At 37.7% G+C, this 14,940-nt stretch overlaps 2 protein-coding genes and 1 long non-coding RNA gene across 4 annotated transcripts; all 3 read left to right on the forward strand.

Annotated features, from left to right (window-relative positions):
- Nucleotides 1-366: 366 nt before the first annotated feature.
- On the forward strand, nucleotides 367-924 carry LOC130934195 (protein FAR1-RELATED SEQUENCE 5-like). The gene has a single exon (XM_057863783.1). The coding sequence runs from the start codon at nucleotides 367-369 to the stop codon at nucleotides 922-924; it is 558 nt and encodes a 185-aa protein (XP_057719766.1).
- A 9-nt stretch (nucleotides 925-933) lies between these two features.
- Nucleotides 934-2,220, forward strand: LOC130934196 (protein FAR1-RELATED SEQUENCE 5-like). The gene is made up of 2 exons (XM_057863784.1): nucleotides 934-1,005; nucleotides 1,132-2,220. Exons 1-2 carry the CDS (start codon nucleotides 934-936, stop codon nucleotides 2,218-2,220), a joined length of 1,161 nt encoding a protein of 386 aa, XP_057719767.1.
- Nucleotides 2,221-5,824: 3,604 nt separating this feature from the next.
- Nucleotides 5,825-10,043, forward strand: LOC130933486 (uncharacterized). Of its 2 annotated transcripts, none has more exons than XR_009067741.1 (7): nucleotides 5,825-6,061; nucleotides 6,135-6,312; nucleotides 6,620-6,691; nucleotides 6,832-6,915; nucleotides 7,836-8,638; nucleotides 8,754-8,869; nucleotides 9,793-10,043. It is a non-coding gene; the product is annotated as an uncharacterized LOC130933486 (long non-coding RNA). The 2 variants fall into 2 exon arrangements; XR_009067742.1 differs by having other exon boundaries at nucleotides 5,832-6,061; nucleotides 7,831-8,638.
- Nucleotides 10,044-14,940: the final 4,897 nt, after the last annotated feature.

A 14,940-nucleotide genomic window follows, 5' to 3' on the forward strand; every position in this document is an offset into this window, starting at 1 on the left:
GGTCTGTTCGAGTGAAAATCTCCCTCAAAAGATCGTCTGGAAAGACCTGTTCACCCATCTCAGCCAACGAATCCAGAAACTGATTTTCCATTTTACCTTAATCCAAAACCCCAAAACACACTTTTTCATAACCAATAATAAGAACATACCTCCCTGCAATTCCTTGAGAAGACGACCCGAGGTTTAAATACTCGGTTATCAATTTTAAAGGGGTTAGTTACTTGTGACAACTAAACTTTTGTACAAAGGGATTTCTGTTAGTTTAGAAGCTATATCTACAACGCAAATATTTTTATAAATTCTTTACTAGAAAAAATCCTAACGTCAGGCCCACCGCCTGTTCTCACACATGCCGAGTGTTGTTAAATGCAGGATGCTAATGGTTGGATGAGCGGCGAAACCGTTCTGGTAGAGAAAGCAGAATCTATGGATTCGTCCGCCGCAGATGCGAACATAGATGCAGAAGCAGCAGTGAGGATTATTGTCGGGATAGGGTCCTTTGGCGCAATTGAATTTTCTTCCCTGACAGCCAAGGACGGGCTGACGATGGAGTTCACAAGCCTACAGGCAGCTTATGACTACTACAACGAATTCGGTCGCATGAAGGGATTCTCGGTCAGGATGTCCAAGGTGGGTCGCAAAACAAAGCAGGGGGCAGAGGGTGAAATAATTTGGCAGATATTCATGTGCTCCAGGGAAAGAGAGCACGACGGGAAACACATGTATCGGGAAGACAGGAAAAAGGATCCTCGACCGATCACGCGGTGCGGGTGTGAAGCCCGGATTAAGGTCCACGCTGATGATGCCAGCGGGCGATGGTTTGTTAAACAATTCTGCGATAACCATAATCATCCCATGCTGGATGCGAGGTTTAAGGGTATGCCGCGGTCACACAGAGCAGTCAAGGAAGGGGATTTGCACTAAATCAATTCCATGAGGAAATCTGGGTTGCAGGTGCCGACAATTTTCTGCGCGTTTGCCAATCAGTCAGGAGGATTTGAGACTGTTGGGTTCAAGATAAAAGACATATATAATGCGATAGAGAAGCAAAGACGGGCTGGCGCGACAGATGTGGAGTACGCGTTGAAGTTCCTGTGAAATTTAAGGACAACTGATTCCAGAATGTTCTAGAGGTACTCGCTGGATGTTGACAAAAGGCTGGAAAATCTCTTCTGGTGCGATGGAACAAGTCGTTATGACTACAGCATCTTCGGTGATGTCCTGGGTTTTGATGCAACTTACGGTCATAACAAATACAAGTGCCCTTTGGTAATATTCTCAGGGGTGGACCATCATATGCGAACGGTGGTGTTCGGCTACGCCATCTTGAGCAACGAGAGCGAAGCAAGCTATCTGTGGTTGCCGCGGTCATTCCTTGAGGCAATGAAGGGAAAACAGCCCAAGTCCATCATCACGGACGGTGACCTTGCCATGAAGAGTGCGGTTAGCATAGTTTTTCCGGGTGCACATCACAGGTTGTGTAGCTGGCATCTGTTAAGGAACGCCACTGCAAGAGTTGAACGGCCGGGTTTTCTTAGGAAATTCTGTCTATGCCTCATGGGAGATCTAGAGGTTGAAGAATTTGAGACAATATGGACGGATATTGTGGCGGACCACGAGTTGGAGGATCATCCGTGGATAGTGGATTTGTATGCCAAGAAGCATTCCTGGTCCAATGCCCATATCCGGGGGATATTCTTTGCAGGACTGAAGACGACATCCAGATGCGAGGCTCTGAATATGCAGCTTGGAAAATTTATACACAACGGGTACAATCTGAGGGAGTTTGTCGAGCACTTCCAACACTATTTAGAGTTCATGAGGAGGAGAGAACTAGTGCCAGACTACAAGTCTGCGTATGGTGAGCCTGTTGTGAAGACGAAACTCGAGGCCATTGAGCAGTTCGCTGCAACGGTTTATACAAGAGAGGTTTTCAAATTGTTTCGAGAGGTGCTGATGCTAGCCAGCAACGTTAGAGTTGTGTCCACCAAGAGGACGAGCGCTTGTGTTTTGTTCAAAGTTGCAATGTACTGCAGGCAGAGATTATGGGCCGTGTCGTGGGCCGAGGAAGACGACGAATTCAGCTGTTCTTATCAGCGGATGGAGTCCTTTGGGCTTCCTTGTGTCCATAAGGTTGGAGTTCTGGTTTATCTGAACATGACAGCTATTCCCAAAGGCCTAATACTTGACCGGTGGACAAAGAGGGTGATGAGCGGATAATTTATACGCTTTTTGGCATTATTTTTAGGTAGTTTTTAGTAAGTTCAAGCTACTTTTAGGGATGTTTTCATTAGTTTTTATGATAAATTCACATTTTTGGACTTTACTATGAGTTTGTGTGTTTTTCTGTGATTTCAGGTAATTTCTGGCTGAAATTGAGGGACTTGAGCAAAACTCTGATAGGAGGCTGACAAAGGACTGCTGATGCTATTGGAATCTGACCTCCCTGCACTCGAAATGGATTTTCTAGAGCTACAGAACTCCAAATGGCGCGCTCTCAATGGCGTTGAAAAGTAGACATCCAAAGCTTTCCAGAAATATATAATAGTCCATACTTTATTTGGGAATTGATGACGTAAACTGGCGCTCAACGCCAGTTCCATGCTGCTGTCTGGAGTAAAACGCCAGAAACACGTCACGACCCGGAGTTGAACACCCAAAACACGTTACAACTTGGCATTCAACTCCAAAAGAAGCCTCAGCTCGTGGATAGCTCAAGCTCAGCCCAAACACACACCAAGTGGGCCCCGGAAGTGGATTATGCATCAATTACTTACTTCTGTAAACCCTAGTAGCTAGTCTAGTATAAATAGGATAATTTACTATTGTATTAGACATCTTTGGACGTTTAGTTCTCAGATCATGGGGGCTGGCCATTCGGCCATGCCTGAACCTTTCACTTATGTATTTTCAACGGTAGAGTTTCTACACACCATAGATTAAGGGTGTGGAGCTCTGCTGTACCTCAAGTTTTAATGCAATTACTACTATTTCCTATTCAATTCCATTTATTCCTGTTCTAAGATATTCGTTGCACTTCAACTTGATGAATGTGATGATCCGTGACACTCATCATCATTCTCACCTATGAACGCGCGTGATTGACAGCCACTTCCGTTCTACCTTAGGCCGGGCGCATATCTCTTGGATTCCTTAATCAGAATCTTCGTGGTATAAGCTAGATTGATGGCGGCATTCATGGGAATCCAGAAAGTCTAACCTTCTCTGTGGTATTCCGAGTAGGATTCCGGGATTGAATGACTGTGACGAGCTTCAAACTCCTGAAGGCTGGGCGTTAGTGACAGACGCAAAAGAATCAAAGGATTCTATTCCAACCTGATTGAGAACCGACAGATGATTAGCCGTGCTGTGACAGAGCATTTGGACCTTTTTCACTGAGAGGATGGGATGTAGCCATTGACAACGGTGATGCCCTACATACAGCTTGCCATAGAAAGGAGTGATGAGAAAGAAGAAGGAAGAAGTGGGAAAGCAGAGATTCAGGAGGAGCACAGCATCTCCAAACACCTATCTGAAATTCCCACCATGGAATTACATGAGTAACTTTATCTTTATTTCCTGCTTATTATTTATTATTTTCGAAAACCCAATAATCAATTATAATCCGCCTGACTGAGATTTACAAGGTGACCATAGCCTGCTTCATACCAACAATCTCTGTGGGATCGACCCTTACTCACGTAAGGTATTACTTGGATGACCCAGTACACTTGCTGGTTAAGTTGAACGGAGTTGTGTCCACACATAGCAAAGAGCCATTATAATTATTCCATACAACAACAAAGAATACAACATTGATGAATCACAATTTCGTCCACCAAATTTTTGGCGCCGTTGCCGGGGATTGTTCGAGTATGGACAACTGACAGTTCATCTTGTTGCTCAGATTAGGTAATTTTCTTTTCTAAAATTTTTCAAAAAAAATTTTCAAAATTTTTTTTTATTTTTCGTTTTTCTAATAACGTTTTTCGAAAAAAATAATAAAAATACAAAAAAAATTCATAAAATCATAAAAATCAAAAATATTTTGTGTTTCTTGTTTGAGTCTTGAGTCAACTTTTAAGTTTGGTGTCAATTGCATGCTTTAAAAATTTTTCTTGCATTTTTCGAAAATTCATGCATTCATGGAGTTCTTCATGATCTTCAAGTTGTTCTTGACAAGTCTTCTTGTTTGATCTTGATGTTTTCTTGCTTTGTGTTGTTTGTTGTTTTTCATATGCATTTTTCGTTTGTTAGAGTCCATGCATTAAAGATTTCTAAGTTTGGTGTCTTGCATGTTTTCTTTGCATTAAAAATTTTTCAAAAATATGTTCTTGATGTTTATCATGATCTTCAAAGTGTTCTTGGCGTTCATCTTGACATTCATAGTGTTCTTGCATGCATCTTGTGTTTTGATCCAAAATTTTCATGTTTTGGGTCACTTTTGTGTTTTTCTCTCTCATCATAAAAAAATTCAAAAATAAAAAAATATCTTTTCCTTATTTCTCTCCAAAATTTCGAAAATTTGAGTTGACTTAGTCAAAAAATTTTTAAATTTAGTTATTTCTTGTAAGTCAAGTCAAATTTTCAATTTTAAAAATCTTATCTTTTCATTATCTTTTTCAAAAATCATATCTTTTTCATTTTTTCTATTTTTTTCGAAAATTTTGAAAATTATTTTCCAAAAATCTTTTTCTTAATTTTATTTCAAATTTTCGAAAATTATGCTAACAATTAATATGATTGATTCAAAAATTTGAAGTTTGTTACTTTCTTGTTAAGAAAGGTTCAATCTTTAAATTCTAGAATCTTATCTTTTAATTTCTTGTTAGTTAAGTAATTAATTTTAATTTAAAAAAAAATTAAATCTATCTTATCCTATCTTTTATATCATATCTTTTTCAAAATTTTATCTTTTTCAAAAATTTGATTTTAAAATATCTGATCTAACTTCTTATCTTCTTATCTTTTCAAATTTGATTTTAATATCTTTTTCAACCAACTAATTAACTTTTTGTTTGTTTCTTATCTTTTTCAAAACCACCTAACTACTTTTCCCTCTCTAAATTTCGAAATTATCTCATCCCTTTTTCAAAAATTCTTTTTAATTAATTAATTGTTTTAAATTTTAATTTTAATTATATCTTATCTTTAATTTTCGAAAATCACTAACTACTTTTTCAAAATTATTTTTGAAATCCTCTATCTCTCCTCTTCTTCTATTTAATTATTTATTTACTAACACTTCTCTTCACCTCTCTTCATCTCTAATCACTGCCTCTATCCTCACCATTGTGATTGGATTCTCCACTTTTATTCCTTTCTTCTTCTACTGACAATAAGGAACTTCTTTACTGTGACATAGAGGATTCCTCTTTCTTTTCTTGTTCTCTTCTTCCCTATATGAGCAGGAATAAGGAAAAAGGCATTCTTGTTGAAGCTGATCTTGAACCTGAAAGGACTCTGAAGAGAAAACTAAGAGAAGACAAAAGCTTCCACCTCTGAGTCATGGGAGATGGAGAGATCCATCTCAAGGGTCCATAGCTCAGTAGAAGAGCATTTGACTGCACATCAAGAGAGCATGAGAAATTCCCTCCTCAAGAAATCCCTGAGATACCACTACAAAAAAAGGAGGTTAAAATGGCATTTATAATACGGCGGTTCTTCAAAACCTCCATAATATTTAGATATTCCGGCGTTTCTTGTTGCTGCCATAATTTATTTTTGGATTTGTGGCGGTTTTGGTAATTCTGGCGGTTTTGAACCGCCGTTGGCACGTAGGTATAAAAGAAGAGTCCCTAAATCTCAGAAACCCTTAGTTGAAAGTTGAAACCCTACGCGTGTGATGTTGTTGCTCTTAGATGGCCTATGCGACAATCTCCGATCCTATTGCGTTCTCCGACGATCTTCTTCGGTGACATCTCCTCCGTGATCTCCTTCGGCGACATCTCCTAAAGCGGCGATATCCTCCGGTGACGTCTCCTCCAGCTTCCTCTCCTTGTCATCCTCTGTGTCTTCTTTGCCAAAATCGTCAGCGCCTAATTCCTCTGCGACGATCCAGGTAAGCTTCCTTCCTTCCTTCTTTCCTTCCTTTCCTCTTTTTTGCTTCCTCTGTGATGAGTCTCTCTTTTTAGGCCTTTGCGAGGATTCATCGCGAGTGGAGAAGTCAGTTCCGCAGTTTGCACTGTTGACGACGTTCCTCCGCAATTTGTGTTCTGCCGCTCTCGCTGCACTGCCGCCGCCGCCGCTGCCGCCGCCGTTTCTCCATTCCTCTGCTTCGTGCCTTTGTCGCCGTCCCTCACTCTTCCAAAGGTTTCATTTATGTTCCATTTATGTTAGCGATTGTATTTTCCGTTTCGGTTTTCAGCCATGTGTAATATTAAAGTGTTAGGATTCTGGATGAATAATAACTTAATGAATAATAAACTAAACTAGGTAGATGAATGTAAACTGTAATTGCATTAGTTTAGAAATACATTTGTAATGTGCTGTTGCATTATTAAAAGCTATCATTGAAGACTATTTTTGTAGACTTTATCCTATTTGTCAAAATGATTAGATCTAGCTTTTCAATGTTGATGGCTTGTTTATTTCTTCCTTTTCTTGTTTGTGTATGAAGATATGAAGGTGGCCACCATGCTTGTGGATCCTGCTGGATTGTCAAGCTTACTACCTCTGCCTTGAAAATTATGTCAGTTCTCAAACCTCAAATTAGTCTAACAATTAATAGCTTATTGTTCAAATGTTTAATTAAGAGAATGACACTTTTAATAAATTGATCATTTAAACTTCACTATTTCATTAAAGAATTTGAACTTTGATCCATCTCAGGGTGCTTCAAAGGGGCTAATTTGAAAAGCTCTTACTGAACCTGGGGTTAAGCATGCGTTGATTGCAATACAAGTGCTTCAGCAGGTAGTGTATATATATAGATGCTTCACCATGAAATTCTAAACATGCATCTCCAAATGGGGTTCTATATGACACTCCTCAAATTTGTGGATTAGATTGAGCATGCATCATTGATGTTGTCACTTGGATTTGTTTTTAAATTTTTGTTTCACATTTTGTTAGAATTGCACTTATGTCTTTTTGGGATATGTTACCAGTAATTTTTCATGCCTAACTGCAGCCAATGAATGATTGTTTAACAAGATTCATAATTCAATTAGTCCTTCTGGATTTTAGATTCCATGATCTGTCCAATTTTAAGTAAAAAGCATCAATGTTCATAGCATTGTCAAGCTTACCATCATTTTTAGATACCAAAATGATGCAGCACCTGTTTAATATAAAAAGAAGGTTTTGCACGCAGCTAGCGCACTCTTTTTATTTTGCTTATTCTTTATGGAAATTTGTTTGTAGGTTGGTTTTGGGAAAGAGGCTCACAAGCAACCCTTTAATAATGTATTGTATAATTGTATGAGAATTCCTTAAAGAGATAAATCTTTGAAACATCACCTTCATTTGGCAGAGTATTGTAGTGTTTCCAAGTAGCCCCAATTTGAGATTTCAATAATGTAAAAGAAGGTGGTTTCGCAACTAGCTAGTTGTAGCCTCTTATTTCCTTGACTCTTTTTACTTTATAGGAAAAAATTAATTTGCATATACACAACTACTTGAGAAGGAAAAATGTACAATATAAAAGTATATAGACTAGTTATGCCAAAAGTACTATTTTTATGAAATTTGCATTGGTAGTATTTCATGCCTTTGCAACTAGTATTATGTATAAGAACAAAACTGAAGTTAATTGTGAATTTCATCTTTGGTTGAGATTGATATTGCTACCAACCACTTAATGAAATCTGATGATAATGTGTTGGTTAGTTTAGGTTGCTTAAGAGATTGAACTTTCCAGAAATGAAGTTCAGCTTATACTTATGGGCTATGAGGTATGTGAAATGCTATTTTTCTGCACCTCTTTACTATAAAAAGTTTGATTGCATACTTGCAAGACATGAAAATTGAAATAGCACACTGGATTTGCAAATATGCATTTAGTTCTTATATTCATGGATATGTTCCTGATCTTATTTTATATCTTGTTTAGCATACAGTAGAAGCTCCTGGTAATCTAGAGATTTTGCTTTAATTGAGAAGGAAAAGGTGTCGATGAAGGATAAGATTTCAATGTAGTACTTCAAGTTTACCATTATTTTACTTTAACTGACTAAAGTTTTTCTTTATTAGTCCAACTTCCTTGCTGCTCTGCTGGTGAAGGATCTTGTGTTTCAAATGGAGCATGTGAAGATTGCATAACAGTAACTGCACAAATAACCTGGAAGCCCAACTAGTTTAATTAATAAAATTCTTCCCATGCTTATTTTAACATGTTCTTTTCATTTCTTTTGGTTTTCCATGGCAGGGATATCCTTAAATGGTGCAACGGAATTGTAGGTTTAGGTTTTTCTTTAAGAATTCTATTGTGTTGTCTGCTCTCAACTTTGTCATAGTTAATGTTCTTAACAGAATCAGAACTTAGTTAGTTGATTGATAGGCAAACTTCCAAGTAATTGCTTTTCCATTTGTTTGTAGAGATTCTTAGCACAATGAGAGCAGTCTAAGGTGCACTAATAGTAGCATCATGCATACAAATAATTTTGGGATTTAGTCAAATATGGGCCATTTGTTCCAGGTATGCTCATTTTTTTTTATTTTGTTGAAATGTATGTTACACTTTTTGAAGTCAAAGAGAGAAACTTGGATTGGAGAATACGCCAAATAATTATTGTGCTTTCCTTTGCTTTCAGGTTTTTCAGTCGACTTGGATACAAATACTATTCTGAATCTGAATCATTTGTGTTAGGTTGGGAGTTGGGTCGAAATTGGAATTCCCATGCTAATACTGTTTATAGCCTTATCTCAGGTATAATTTAAAAGTAGGCAATAATGGATTAGGATTCTCTTGTGTCTATCTTTCTTAAGGAATATTAATTTTGGCATGTTTCTTAGTATTATTGTATAATTAGGTAGCTGTGATTGTATAGGACAAGGGAATAACAAGACAAATCCCATCCAAAACCAAAAGAAGCACATGCAATATGGCTATGAAAGTGGGCTTGGAAATTTTTGAGAGAGGTCTATAAAACAGAAGAGGCCCAATAATAAAAAATATAATGTAATATCTTTATTAAAATTGAAATATTTAACGCCAAAAGTTGCCAAAATTTAACTACCTTTTTTTTTAGCTACCAACTTATCCTGCTAGCATGTTTCTTAGTAATGCTAATGGAACAGTTTCGCAATAGCATCAAGGTGAAAAATTGTGTACAAATCATTCTAGCAACAATTTCTTCTTCCTTTTGTGGTTGTTGTTTGTAAAGTTTCAATAAAGAATCGTTCAATTGCTGCCATATTTCTTCATTTTATTTAAAGCATATACTTGCACTAAATTATTTGTCTAAAAGAAATGAATGAGAGAGACTATATATTTTAATTGCTACCATATATTTATTTATTTAATTCAATTGCTTCCATATACTTGCAGAAATTATATTTCTTCTACTTTCTTGTGAGAGAGACTATATTTGCATCACTCACTTCCCTAAAAATAAGAAAAATTACGTAGTGTGTTGTGTTCTTATTACTGTCATACATTGAATCAATAAGCTTTCTAGTAAAAATTTTTAGCAAGCACTATTTTATTTGATGATTCTATTTTGTTCTTTTTAATAGGCACAAAAGGAAGAAGAACTTCCAGAGCAAGTTTTGTGCTGCTTAAGATTGAACAAAATTGATTTTTTTTTTTTTGCATTTCTTGTGCTCATAATAATTATATTTTTGTTGTAGGAATTGGCTCAGGAGAGTGAGATTCCATAACCAGAAGAGTTAGGAAGTAGGTCTTTTGGAGCAAGCAACAAGGAAGCATGACCTTGCTTGATATGTTAAGATGTATATTAAGGATTATATGTTAAGACGTATTATTGAAAAATGTTACTTTGATACTTTATTTTTGGATTATGACATTTCAATTATGACTTGGATTATGACTTTTGAATCATGTAAGAATTAATAAAAATCATCTTATGATGTTTGATTTATGGCTATGCCTTTTGGTTATTGAGATTTTTAAGTGAGTTTCGAAAATATCACTTTAAATTAGTAGTTTCAATCTTATTTTAAAAAGCATAAAATTGTCATCATAATTAAGTACAAACGGCAGATAGAAACTCCCATTTTTAATGAAAATGATGCCATTATACGCTGGTAAAAACGGCGGTTAAAAACTGCCATTTTAAACGAAAATGATGCCATTATAACCTGGTAAAAACGGCGGTTAGAAAATGTCATTTTAAACACAAAATATGCCATTATAACCTGGTAAAAATGGCGGTTATAATGGTAAAAATGGCGGTTAGAAACTGCCATTTTAAACAGAAAGGATGCCACAACATCCTGGTAAAAACGGCGGTTATAGCCGCCATTTTAAACAATTCAAAAACCGCCATTTTATATGAAAATAATGGCGGTTATAAACCGCCATTTTAACCTTCAAAAAACCGCCATATTATCCACTAGTTATTACGGCGGTTTTCTGAAAACCGACGTAATAACTAGAATGGCGCCCAGAATAACGGCGTTTCTTGGAGGCGCCATTTTTGGTAATAATGGCGGTTCTAACCGCCGTAATTTCTAAAAATAATCGCCGTTTTAACCCTGTTTTTTTGTAGTGTACCTCAGGGGATACATGTTCCTCCACATAATTATTGGAAGCAACTAAGGATAGAAACACCAAAATCACTAGGGATCATGCAACAGAAGCAAGGAAGAGACATAAAAGAGCTCAAAAAGCACCATTGGACCTTCAAGAAGGCGCCACCCTCACTCAGGTGGACTCATTCCTTGTTCTTATTTTCTCTGCTTTTTCGGTTTTTATCCTTCATGTCTATCTATGTTTTGTGTCTCTACTTCATGATCATTAGTATGTAGTAACTATGTCTTAAAGCTATGAATAAATTCTATAAATCCTTTACCTCTCTTAAATAATAAATTATTTTTAATTCAAAAGAACAAGAAGTACATAAATTTTGAAAATTGTCCTTGAATTTAATTTAATTATATTGATGTGGTGACAATACTTTTTGTTTTCTGAATGAATGCTTAAACAGTGCATATTTTTTATCTTGTTGTTTATGAATGTTAAAATTGTTGACTCTTGAAAAAATGATGAACAAAGAGAAATGTTATTGATGATCTGAAAAATCATAAAATTGATTCTTGAAGCAAGAAAAAGTAGTGAAAGAGCAAAGGCTTGCGAAAAAAAATTATTATTTGGCAAAAAAAATATAGAAAGAAAAAGAAAAAGCAAGAAAAAAAAGCCAACAGCCCTTAAAACCAAAAGGCAAGGGTAAAAAGGATCCAAGGCTTTGAGCATCAATGGATAGGAGGGCCCAAGGAAATAAAATCCAGACCTAAGTGGCTAAACCAAGCTGTCCCTAACCATGTGCTTGTGTCATGAAGGTCCAAGTGAAAAGCTTGAGACGGAGTGGTTAAAGTCGTGATCCAAAGCAAAAGAGTGTGCTTAAGAGCTCTAGACACCTCTAACTGGGGACTTTAGCAAAGCTGAGTCACAATCTGAAAAGGTTCACCCAGTCATGTGTCTGTGGCATTTATGTATCCGGTGGTAATACTGGAAAACAAAATGCTTAGGGCCACGGCCAAGACTCATAAAAGTAGCTGTGTTCAAGAATCAACATACTTAACTAGGAGAATCAATAACACTATCTGAAATTCTAAGTTCCTATAGAAGCCAATCATTCTAAACTTCAAAGGAAAAAGTGAGATGCCAAAATTGTTCAGAAGCAAAAAGCTACAAGTCCCGCTCATCTAATTAGAATTAATATTCATTGATATTTTGGAATTTATAGTATATTCTCTTCTTTTTATCCTATTTGATTTTCAGTTGCTTGGGGACAAGCAACAATTTAAGTTTGGTGTTGTGATGAGCGAATAATCTATACGCTTTTTGGCATTGTTTTTAGGTAGTTTTTAGTAAGTTCAAGCTACTTTTAGGGATGTTTTTATTAGTTTTTATGATAAATTTACATTTCTGGACTTTACTATGAGTTTGTGTGTTTTTCTGTGATTTCAGGTAATTTCTGGCTGAAATTGAGGGACTTGAGCAAAACTCTGATAGGAGGCTGATAAAGGACTGCTGATGCTGTTGGAATCTGACCTCTCTGCACTCGAAATGAATTTTATAGAGCTACAGAACTCCAAATGGCGCGCTCTCAACGGAGTTGGAAAGTAGACATTCAGAGCTTTCCAGAAATATATAATAGTTCATACTTTATTTGGGAATTGACGACGTAAACTGGCGCTCAACGCCAGTTCCATGCTGCTATCTGGAGTAAAACGCCAGAAACACGTCACGACCTGGAGTTGAACGCCCAAGACACGTTACAACTTGGCATTCAACTCCAAAAGAAGTCTCAGCTCGTGTATAGATCAAGCTCAGCCCAAACACACACCAAGTGGGCCCCGGAAGTGGATTTATACATCAATTACTTACTTCTGTAAACCCTAGTAGCTAGTCTAGTATAAATAGGATAATTTACTATTGTATTAGACATCTTTGGACGTTTAGTTCTCAGATCATGGGGGCTGGCCATTCGGCCATGCCTGAACCTTTCACTTATGTATTTTCAACGGTGGAGTTTCTACACACCATAGATTAAGGGTGTGGAGCTCTGCTGTACCTCAAGTTTTAATGCAATTACTACTATTTCCTATTCAATTCCATTTATTCATGTTCTAAGATATTCGTTGCACTTCAACTTGATGAATGTGATGATCTGTGACACTCATCATCATTCTCACCTATGAACGCGTGTGATTGACAACCACTTCCGTTCTACCTTAGGCCGGGCGCATATCTCTTGGATTCCTTAATCAGAATCTTCGTGGTATAAGCTAGATTGATGGCGGCATTCATGGGAATCCAGAAAGTCTAACCTTGTCTGTGGTATTCCGAGTAGGATTCCGGGATTGAATGACTATGATGAGCTTCAAACTCCTGAAGGCTGGGCGTTAGTGACAAACGCAAAAGAATCAAAGGATTATATTCCAACCTGATTGAGAACCGACAGATGATTAGCCGTGCTGTGATAGAGCATTTGGACCTTTTTCACTGAGAGGATGGGATGTAGCCATTGACAACGGTGATGCCCTACATACAGCTTGCCATAGAAAGGAGTGATGAGAAAGAAGAAGGAAGAAGTAGGAAAGCAGAGATTCAAGAGGAGCACAGCATCTCCATACACCTATCTGAAATTCCCAGCATGGAATTACATGAGTAACTTTATCTTTATTTCCTGCTTATTATTTATTATTTTAGAAAACCCAATAATCAATTATAATCCGCCTGAATGAAATTTACAAGGTGACCATAGCTTGCTTCATACCAACAATCTCTGTGAGATCGACCCTTACTCACGTAAGGTATTACTTGGATGACCCAGTACACTTGCTGGTTAAGTTGAACGGAGTTGTGTCCACACATAGCAAAGAGCCATTATAATTATTCCATACAACAACAAAGAATACAACATTGATGAATCACAATTTCGTCCACCAGAGGGCTAAGCAGCTGCGTGCACCCTGCGACGGAACTCGTGTTGGGGAGATCCCAGACGCGACATACATGAGCATGCACGCGGCGATGCTGGATGATTGCAGGGAGCTGGTGAGCCTTTCTTGCCAGTTTTTTGAGGACTACATTGACGTGAAAACAAGGTTGGCAAAGGAGCGTCAATCCCTGCAGGACAAACATCGCCAAAGGTTGGGTGTTGCTGAGGAGGCCAGCAGGGTGTCTGTTCGGGACCTGATGTGGGCAAGGTACAAAAGATGCGGTCGAAGAGTTGTCACCTCCCGGGTAAAGTTTCGCCGTGTTCAGATGTGTCGACTGTGTGAAAAGTGCGGACACAATTCTCGCAAGTGTCAACAATCGAGTACGGGGGAGAACATCAACAGTTTTAAGGCTGGCGTGTCTTACAAAAGCCTGGAGGCAGGAGAGGAGGGTGAGGAGTACTATGAATTTGAGTGAGCTGGCTGAACCGTTCTTGTTGGCGGTTACGCATTGAGCTGGATTCCGTATGGGTGGCTACTAAGCGCTGTACTTGTTGGCGTGGCATCCGGAAGGGCGTATGCATAGCGTATGTTATGTGAGTTAAAAATTTTATACTTCTGTTAATATTCAATGCGATCAGGGATGGATGTATTATGCAGTGCAGCTTGTGAGGACGTGCCTCCTCAATGTGTTGGTCTGTGTTGTGACAATATTTGTGTTTATGTGTTTGATTAATTAAATTAGTAAAGGCTAGTTAGTGTAAACCGAGTCATGTAATGAGTCATTATTGCCTCAAAAATTTTATTCATTTGGCCATATCGGTTGCGTTCACGGAAGAATGTAGTATGCAGTGGAACTTGCGAGGAGGTGCCTCCTTAATGTGTTGGTGTGTCTCAATGTGTTGCTATGTTTGTGTTTGATTAATTATACTAGAAAGGGCTAGTTAGTGTAAACCGAGTCACAAGTTTGTGTTGATTAATTAAATTAGATATGGCTAGTTAGTGTAAACCGAGTCATGTAACGAGACATTGTTGCCAAGTTAAAGAGGTCAGTGCGTAGGGATTTCGGATGCCCGGGTTTCGAGACGAAATTGGCTATCCTAAACTGCATCGACTGTTTATGCTTTTCTGGTACTGAGAATATGGCACTATGAATCGGCAAGGGAAAAAAATAACCATATAGTGAGACGATTTGTTTAGGGGTTGATAATAAAGGCATTGCATTATATTGCAGACTCTGTGGTAAAACATACGGAACAGAGGACAAAAATGCTAATTTAACATCCAGCGCACGTCAACAAAGTAGTTTACCAAAAAAGCGGTTGTTCCTAGCATGCAAGGGTGGATACGCATGCAATCAAATACAGTCAA

Source organism: Arachis stenosperma, chromosome 6 (genome assembly GCF_014773155.1).
Source record: "Arachis stenosperma cultivar V10309 chromosome 6, arast.V10309.gnm1.PFL2, whole genome shotgun sequence".
NCBI lineage: Eukaryota > Viridiplantae > Streptophyta > Magnoliopsida > Fabales > Fabaceae > Arachis > Arachis stenosperma.